Source organism: Abrus precatorius, unplaced genomic scaffold (genome assembly GCF_003935025.1).
Source record: "Abrus precatorius isolate BTA unplaced genomic scaffold, Abrus_2018 Scaffold3, whole genome shotgun sequence".
In the NCBI taxonomy this organism is placed as follows: Eukaryota; Viridiplantae; Streptophyta; class Magnoliopsida; order Fabales; family Fabaceae; genus Abrus; species Abrus precatorius.
This window is the reverse complement of record NW_020874373.1, coordinates 13,892,873-13,902,473: the sequence shown is the minus strand read 5'-3', so window position 1 is coordinate 13,902,473 and position 9,601 is coordinate 13,892,873. Positions and strand designations below refer to the sequence as shown.

At 31.6% G+C, this 9,601-nt stretch overlaps 1 protein-coding gene across 7 annotated transcripts; it reads right to left on the bottom strand.

Annotated features, from left to right (window-relative positions):
• Positions 1 to 666: 666 nt before the first annotated feature.
• On the bottom strand, positions 667 to 9,068 carry LOC113861340 (probable ADP-ribosylation factor GTPase-activating protein AGD14). 7 transcript variants are annotated; one of them, XM_027494099.1, is made up of 14 exons: positions 9,022 to 9,068; positions 8,339 to 8,514; positions 7,785 to 7,846; positions 6,970 to 7,057; positions 6,818 to 6,879; positions 6,619 to 6,715; positions 5,884 to 6,285; positions 4,646 to 5,335; positions 4,398 to 4,526; positions 4,204 to 4,317; positions 4,005 to 4,091; positions 3,170 to 3,311; positions 2,902 to 2,947; positions 676 to 1,100 (listed from the first exon to the last, which is right to left on the bottom strand). In XM_027494099.1, the coding sequence occupies exons 2-14, from the start codon at positions 8,432 to 8,434 to the stop codon at positions 1,046 to 1,048; spliced, it is 2,070 nt and encodes a 689-aa protein (XP_027349900.1). In that variant the 5' UTR covers positions 8,435 to 8,514; positions 9,022 to 9,068; the 3' UTR covers positions 676 to 1,045. The 7 variants fall into 7 exon arrangements, 3 of the variants coding, with proteins under 3 accessions (XP_027349900.1, XP_027349901.1, XP_027349902.1); XR_003504200.1 differs by lacking the exon at positions 9,022 to 9,068 and having other exon boundaries at positions 667 to 1,100; positions 3,170 to 3,339; positions 4,398 to 4,517; positions 8,339 to 8,753; XM_027494100.1 differs by having other exon boundaries at positions 4,398 to 4,517; positions 8,339 to 9,064.
• Between the last annotated feature and the right edge of the window lie 533 nt (positions 9,069 to 9,601).

The following is a 9,601-nucleotide window of genomic DNA, read 5'->3' as shown; positions in this document are numbered from 1 at the left end:
AAAATATCGATTGATTGATAAAATTAATTTAACATTGTATGCAAATAATTGAGAAAATTTTATATTTATTTGTGTTGACAATCCGTGTTGACAACTAAGTTAATGAATATTTTCATGATGAGACCTCTAATGTAACTTCTTTTCATACAGTGATAATTTAGTTAATTCATCTCTAATTCTTACCTAGTTATCAAATTTATCATTGTTAGAACGTGTATAAAACACTTTATGCACAATTAAAAAAATATATTGAATTTTTTTTATATTTTTCTATAAAATGTTAATCTTTTCTTCACATGAAGATAAAAGCTACATATAAAATATTATAATTATTAAATAACGATAATATATTTATAACAAAATCTTAATTTTATTTTTATTGCATATTAGAATGTGTTATATTTTTACATATAATATCATAACATAGTAAACAATGTTAAAAAAATTGAATAAAATTAAATTTTGTTCACAATTCATGTGACTATAAAGAATTTCTCACCAAAGCAGCAAATTTCGTAAGTTTGCTGAATTAGGATGCGTGAATGGATGGGCTAGTAATTCAACTCTTTATTCACAATCAGGCCTAAATGTTAGCAACATTATATTGGTTAATGAAACCCATTATATTAATGCACGTCGTTGATAAAGGAGGTAGTATCTACATCGAAGCAATTCGAAACAATTAACAAGCTTTGGATTACATAGAATAGCAATTACAATAACAAGGTCGAATACCATCAACAGTCTATCTTGATCCAAATTGTTTACATTCGTTGCCAGCCAGAAGACTAATTAAACATTTTAAGAATTCTAACTACAATGCCATTTTTTTTGACAATAACTATGGCATCCAATTGCAAAAATATAAACGCATGGCAAGTATATGGCAGGGACTATGAATTCCAAGGCCTTCCTTGCCGTGGAAGTAATGGGAAACATTTTAATCTGATGTGAATAAAAGCATTAAAATCTATGTCATGAGTAACTACTAGACTAGCTATGCATAAATTTCCCCATGACTGGCTCCAAATTTTGCAGTATAATCCTATGCAAAGGGATTGCCCCCAACAGAAGCAACTGGTCCCTGCGTCTGGATGTTCCTGTAAATTATCAACTCAAAAAGTCAATGAACATGCTTATAATTATATAATAAGTACACAAGATGTGTAAATTAAGTTTTGCTCCTGCATATAAATCTAATTCTATGTAATGCACTACAGTTAATAAACAAATAGTTTTACAATATTAAATAGATATTTTTATAAAAAAAACATACTTCGGAGTAGATTTACAGGGGTAGTGTAGAATTTCCAACTTTATAAAATATAATGTCACAAATGGATATCTATTAAAGCTGGAACCAAACCGGCCAGCAGCCCAGTACAACCCTTTCGATGTTGGAATACAAAGATGATGAAGCTTCACTCGCTTGATAAAGAAGTTTACTCGGGACCACCGAGAGGCCAACTTTCTTTCCTTTCAAAATTAGTAGCAAGGAATCCATCTGTGGCCAACACCCTATATAAGGTTTAATAGCCATTCATACCCAAGGATATCAATGAAGGGTGGACCACACAAAGTTTACTGACAACTAAGTGAAGGTCTTTCTCTCCCAATATCATTCGCTGGCCTCCATCGTAAGTATCTTAGACTGTTAAATTTTGATACATAGACACATCCACATAGTGTAATATAAAGCGGCTTAAATATGAAGTCGATCTCTACATTTAAATGCTTTTTTGCTTTTGGTTCCTCTGAACTTTTTTCCTTTGATTTTGGTCCTTAAATTTTTGGAATTTTTTTTGTATTTTAGTCCCTGTGTTACTGACATGGTCCAATAAAAAAATGACATATGACAATCTCTTATTAGACCACATTAGTAAGAGGATTAAAACAAAAAATTTGTGAAAATGTAAGGATTAAAATTATAAAAAAAAGTAGAAGGAACAAAAGCAAAAAAGTGCTAAAATATAGGGACCATTTTTACATTGGCCTAATATAAATCAGAGTATTCATTAACAAAAGAATTTTTAAATACTCTTTCTCGATAAACCATGGAACTTCTCCTGTATTAAGTATCTCACATTTTATTTTATTATATTGTTTATTTCCATCAAATTTCATTAATTCTATTTAATTCAGCCAATTAAAATTTGAATTTTAAATTGTGAGATATGGTATTAAATTAATACATAGAGATGGTATATCTTGATTTAAATAGAGTAAATATACAATTTTATCTCTAAAAGTGATGTGTTAATTTTATCTCTAAAAGTTTAAATGTACACAATATAATCTCTAAATTTGTCAAGTCCATGACAAAATAGTCCATCCAACGTAACGTTAATCCAATTTGGAGACTAAATTTGTCATGAAGTTCAGAGTTCTGAGAATTAAATAGTCACAAAGTTGACAAATTTGAAAGCTAGGTTCACAGAGAAAGACTATGACTATTTTGTCATGAAGTTGATAGATTAATTCAGGGACTAAATTGTATACATACAAACTTTTTAAGGACCAAATCAATATAGGACTATAGGTTGCCACTTTCGAAGATGAAACTGTATATATACTCTCTAATTTTCTCCTCAATTTCAAAAGTCTTGTATCTTTATTTTTTTTCCTATATAATAAAATAGAATCTTTATAATAGTTCATAAATACATCTATTTTACCTTTTTTGTTTTTAAGATACATAATTTCACCATTATTTAATAATGATGATATTTTAATCCCTTATACTAGTTTGTATGAAAGATAACCAAACAACATTCTTCTAATGAATTGAAAAACCAATCATTTATTATCACAGGGTAAGCGCACATTGACTTGCAATTCATCTCCAGTTCTCAACCACTGAATCAAATAAAAAAAAAACAAAGGCCATGTATGCTAACTTACGGTATTTGAGAACTTGGCGGTGGTGCAGCCATGAATGTCAAACCACCTACATAAATAAACCAAAACCAGAATAGGATGGTAGTAAGAAAATTCTAGCTATACGAATATTTGAAATGTATTAAAATCCTACCAATAGATATGTGAATAGCATTTATTTTAGTCGTGTGAACACCAATGAGATGATTCTAACAGCTGTGGAGATAGAAGTAAGACAATGACCATGATTATATGATTTTTTGAACTTCCAGTATGAGTCTTTAAGAACTACCTTGTCCTGCAGAGGAGATATAAGGGTTCACTGTATTCTGAGGTAGCCATGGTTCGTCAATTCCACTTTGGAAGGTGGATGATAGCTGGGAATCTGGCAGAGCAGCTTGTAGAGAGCTGACATCAAGGAATTGCAATTGGCACTGCACACATGTTACAAACAACAGGAAACTGAAAAACAAGTTACTATCTTTCTGTCTCTAATATCCCAAGATCCACATTTTGAAATTTATATCTTTTCAGTGTGTAGCATTAACAGTGGAGGAACTTTGTTTGTTAAGATTAAAACGTCTACATAGCATTTAAATAAGTTCAACAATACAAGCATTGTACAAGTATAAACTAGGGTGATATGATTGCACATAAGACTATTACTAGGTAGTAGTTTTCAGCATGTTAAATTTCAAACATCATAGAGGGAGAGCTTTAGAGCTATATGCATATGGTGGTTTTAGAAGTGAGAAAGCGTCAGGAAAATGTTTTAATGAGGAAAAAAGTTACAAGAAAATCTAAATAAAAAATATCATTTGCCTTTTTGGAGCTGTGTTGGGGTTGCGACAATTTTTTATGGACAGTCAGAACATAAAAAGGGAACTGTTTAGAAAGGCCAAACTATGTACATTCCACAGAGCAGAACATAAATACTTAACCACATACCAGTAAATTTCAAGTGTATGAAAGGAATCATGATCATTGTACCAGAGCAAACATGCAGAAATAATAAGTATCACTAGGAACTAGTTTAATAAGAGCAATAGTGGTTGGGAAAACTATACACTTAACCTTAATCACCTACTAATTGACAGATGAAAGTCTATTCACAGTTCATGACGTACCAAATTATTATGTTCTACATCTGAGTCATAAGGATAATCAAATGGGTTAGTTGATTTACAGTTGACTTCATTATGCTGAACCTCTCCCTGAAAGAAGAAATAAAAAATAATACAAAATTACAATCAAACAAGGGAAAACAAAACATCACAGCCACTCAAAATAGAATAAATAAATCTCAAGCAATTCAAGATCACAAACCATAGGCGGAAATGCAGATGGAGGATATGGTAAGCCATTAACAAAATGTGATGAAAGGTCATGATCAAACCCATCAACAGGGGCAACATCTTGCATCCCACCTTTATTGGATCCCTGATAGAAGAAAAACAAGAGAATTTCTTTTATTTTCAAAAACATAGACTATCTTGGTAATGCAACATATAGATACCAACCTCAGAAGCTCTTAAATTCAAAAACTGATCATCACTTGATGAAAGATTGTGCATTTCTGATCCTTGATTAAGGACATCCACAGGAACAGAGGTACTGGAATCTTTAAATGCATTCCATGGCTGTTCAGTCTCAAAAGAAAAAAAATCTTATTTAAGTTGCAATTTTTCCAATGTGTCTCCAATTTGGAAGATTTATGATTATGGAGTATTACAAAAACCAGACATACACCAAGCTTCCTAGTGCTTACTTGAGTGTTTGTTGCCATAACAGAAACTTGCTCTTCTCCATTCCACATGTCATCGTGCCATAAATTGGATGTAACTGAAGACAGAACACTAATACTAGAAGTTTCAGAAGATGGCCATTGCATATTTGCATTTAAGTTTGAAAATGGATCAAATCTTTCCTGCAAGGGATTGGCACTTGAAGGTACTGCTGTCGGAATTTCTACTTGTGCAGTAGATGTTGTGAGCTGAGGCATATCAAATGTTGCCCATCCTTCATTTTTGGGGACAGAGAACTCTAGTGACTTCTCATTTGAGGTTGCAGCAGATGGCTGCTGAGAAAGATCCATAAAGAAGTCAACAGATGAGGATTGGGATGCTTTTGTGGGTTGACTCTCGTTGAAAGATGAAATTGAAGATAAACCAGATGATTGAAACAGATCCACTGATGTAGCCTGAGAGGGCACAGCTGGCAACTGAAAAAGGTCAATAGATGAAGCTGATGAAGAGAATGGTTCAGTTGCCACTGGTGTCTTGGAAAGATCTGAACTAACAGAACTTCCCAGATCAAAAGGTTGTGAAGCACAAGACACTTTATTTTGATGGGATCCAAAAGCCTGGAAAGGTTCCGAGGAAAAATCAACTAAGCCACCAGAACTGTAAGATCTTAAGGATGACAGGTTGCTATCTGTTGATCCCAGTGAAGTAGTTCTCTGGGGGAAAAGTCCAAATTAATGTCATCAACAAAATGAAGTCGGATGCTCAGCATGCATGCTACTGATATAAGGTCACCACTCAACAGCATTTCAAATGCAACAAAATAAATGAATAATCACCAAGAAAACTCAAACAATAATAAATTACTCTGATTCTGTCAATCCCTTGACTTTTCAGCAAGGTATCGTTCAACAAAAATCATTTTACTGTTAAATGCCTACAAGAAAAATCGGTTCTTGGCTAAATCCCAAATCTACAGCCTCCAAAGTTAAGGGTAGAATACTGAGATATATCATCTTGTTAGTTGATTCCTAGATGAGAAAACATTTTTTAGTGGGCAGCAACCCAATTATCAGAACCAATGTTATCCAATACAAGGATTTTTAACCTTTCAGGTTCAGAGTATCATATAATCAGAAAAGTGAAAACACGAATAACCTTCAATAACAACTGCATAATATTGATAAAAGTCTTGGGAAAAAATCATGTTTAAGCAAGCACACATCTTTCTATATATCATGGAACAAGAACAAGAGAAACAAACCTGTGGATGATGAATTCTGTCTGCGTCTCTCTTGGAGTTAGTTTCCAGAGACGTATTTATTGCATGAGACCACACATCTTCACTTGAATGGCCACCAGAACGCTGAACATCAGATTTGAATTGCTCACCACCATTAGACACAGAAAAATCTGAGATTCTGGGACCAGACCCCTCATTTGCAAATCTGTCATCATATGCATGATCACTGAAGCGACCAGGACTATAAATAATACTACTTATCTTTCCTTCATAGCGAACTTTATCTGAACCAGGCTTCCTGGTCAGTGCAGCTGTTTGTTTTCCATAGCGTCGATCTTCATATTGGTAATCATATGGAGGACTTTGAGAATATGAGTGATACGAACTGGCACGCCTTGTATCATCTTCATGAATTCTAGGGCTCTACAGCCAGTTGCACATATAAAATGTTTATCATTAAACTACAGAGTAAAAATTCTGATTTAAGGACACTGGGGCAAGTAATTATGTCTAGTAGATTTCATTTGTAATTGTGAACATTTAACCTCAATGCAATGCAATGTTGAAAGTTTCCATTAAATATTTATAAGCAACAAACAAGAAATAAAACCAATCTTATCACTTTATTTAAAATTGAATTAAGTTGAAGAAAATTTCTAATGTCTTAGAACAAAGAAGCGCTCATACATATCCTACTCCATCAAACAAAAAAATAATACCAGAACTTAAACAAATAAACATCTAAAAGTATATTGCCTGCACATCTCTTGGAGGCTTATCAGAAGACTTAGCTGCTGCATATCTTCGATCCACATATACATTCCTTATAAACTCTCTTATTTTATCAACATTACTGCAAAATAAAAACATGATGTGTCCCATAAGGAGTTATATATTCAGATATGTAGATAACTAAATATTGTGTTGGTATTATAATCTTAACAGTAAACTGAACCTGCTATCAGGCAATCGCTGCCTTTGGAAGTCCCAATTTTTCAAATATATTTCCCTTGCACGCTGAAATGAAATAATCACAGATAAATCTTTTTTTAACAAGGAAATAAAAGTGGATCCAAAGGTTGAAAAGAATATAATCCGCCATTGTACCTGATTACCCCCATTTTGAAGAGAGTCAACTTCTTGCGAAGTGAACTTTGCCATAGATACAGACTTCACACGATGGGTAAACTCACGACTGCATGACATAAAGATAAACAATTAATTTAAGGACTTGTGCATTATAGTCAAATAGAATCACTACTTCAAGCCACTAGGGTTGGTTTAATGGTAATGGGCTTGGGTAGTTTACATGAGATCCAACGTTCAAACGTCATTATTTCTACTATACTTAAAAAGTCCACTAATTCAGTTTCAACAAAATGTCATGACTTACCAAAATAGATAAATACTTTATTACCCCTAAAGCATGAAAAATATGCATACAACCTCATAAAGAAGTGAAGAAGATAGAACATGTAGTTCAAGAAACAAAATCAAGGTTTATAGCTTTGAATATAATTAGTTACCAGGTTATATTTTATGTGAATACATGGAATTAATTAAATAAAAAATCAGCATTTCCTTTAAAACCAATTACCATTACTTGGGTGGCCTCCTCATTTTCCAATTTTATCATGCATCAAGCATAGTCACAAGTAAAACGGAACTTTAAAAGAATTCCAATTTGATTTTAAATTTTCTCTAATTACAAGTCCATTATCTAATTCAGAAATGAAAATTTTAAGCAATATTAAAAGCAAATAAAAATCTCACACGTTCATGATAAATTCTAGCCATAAGAACACCTAAAATCATCCTGGGAATACAAAATCATATGACTTAAATGTACAATTATACAGTCACCTTTCTTTAAACTGAAAGAACTAGAGCAAATATATTTAATAAGTTGAAAAGGAACTCACTGTATTCCACTGCACGTCATACAAACGAAGGTCCAAATATTCGTACAAACATATTGCGGACCCTGCAAAAATAAAATAAAGTTACATGTCAATTAACTGGGAATCATAACTTTGAAAAGTGCTTACATTCATAAATAATCAAGAACCCCTCAAAAGTAATGATGAAAAAACTATAAAAGCCTGAAAAGCTCTCGAAGGAAAATAAAATCAAAGGTTAAATTGAAAAACAAAAATTCAATTACCCACAAAATCTCGAACGCATCACGTCTTCAACAAAAACACTTACTTATTGAGCTAATTTCATCTAATTCATTTTGATTTTGGAGGATCCAGTTCACAAAAGCGTAATTAAAAGAATTGAAAACTTCAACGTCCAACTCAACTTCCAAAAACACTTCAAAACTTCATTTCAATGGAACCAATTCACTTCACAAAGGTTTCTACTTCGAAAATTAACCACATTACACGAAACCTCAAAACAAAGAGAAATTGAAACCAAAAACACACTTTCACTAACCCAAAAAATAATAAAATAAAAAGTCAGGAAATTTTACCAGAGTGTTACAGTTAATGCATCTTCGATTCGGCGGAAGCTTCATGAGACCTCTGATGATTTTCTCGTTCCTCTCTTCTTCCTTTCTGCTTCCCATATCCGAAACAATCACCAGAATGAAACCGAAAACCCTAGAAACTGTAACAACGCAAAGAGTTCAACAACGGTAGGAGAGCTCTGCAAAGCCAAAACGACGACGTTGAGTTGACTTCGATCTGAATTAGTGTTCGCGAAACACTGTAATTTCTAGTGAAGCAGAAGAAGAGAGCAATAACACATGCATTTACGTTTCATTTTAAAAATTGGTTTATTTGAAATAAATAAAATAAGTTAAACGCTATTATTGCTATTATTTTTCTTTAAACAGATTTCATCGCATTCGAGTTTCATGTGTACAGGGATGAGTTTTCAAGTGTAACGGAAACAGTGAAGTTCCAACGTTATAATCTTTTTCGCTTTTACTTCTGCAATTTACAACTTGTTTAGAAAATTCGAACTAAAAATGAGTTTTTGAGATCTTTTCTTTAACAGTGAGAATTTTTTCAATTTAATAAATTTATCTAACTCGAACAAAAAATTCTTAATGAAGAATTTAAGTTAAAAATATTAAAATTTTACTTGTTTTTAAAAAATTGACATAAAAATGAGGCGTTTTTAATGAATAAGGGGACAAGGGGCTCCCACTTTGAGGATTCCAGTCAGAATCCAGCAGGCACTGACTAAACATAGAAATGGACTCAAGCTCTCTTTTCCAGTTTTTATTTTATATTTCTAAAACATATTAAACCGCTTTTTGTAATTTTATTTTTTAATTAATTGTATTCTTTATTTAGAAAAAATAAACATTATACCTTTGTCATTACTTTCTGAAAAATATATTTAAGAAAATTGCGCGTGGAGAAAAGCATTTAAAAATTATATATTTTATTCACCAAAAATTTTGTAATTTTATAAAGTTTTAGCATTAACAGTATGATGTTATATTGATGAACAATTTCATTAATATAGAATATTGATATATTTTTATCAATACATTAAATATCAATATAATTTTTTTAGTAGGTATTATATAATTTAATTTAAAATATTAATGTTATTAAATATTATAATTAAAAAAAATATTATTAATTTTCATTATATATAATGTTGTATAAGTTAAAAAAATTGATATTAATATAATACATCATATTATTAAAACTTTTAAAATTTATGTTAATAATTTAATTCTCCTTAAAATAAGGTTATATTAATTTAGGCGGTTTTA

Coding starts and splice junctions, on each gene's coding strand:
- LOC113861340 (XM_027494099.1), bottom strand. CDS start 8,434: ATGGGAAGCAGAAAGGAAGAAGAGAGGAACGAGAAAATCATCAGAGGT. Junction 6,880..6,969: donor TTCAAAATGGGGGTAATCAG/GTACAATGGCGG, acceptor ATTTCATTTCAG/CGTGCAAGGGAAATATATTT. Junction 4,527..4,645: donor TTATGGCAACAAACACTCAA/GTAAGCACTAGG, acceptor TTTTCTTTTGAG/ACTGAACAGCCATGGAATGC.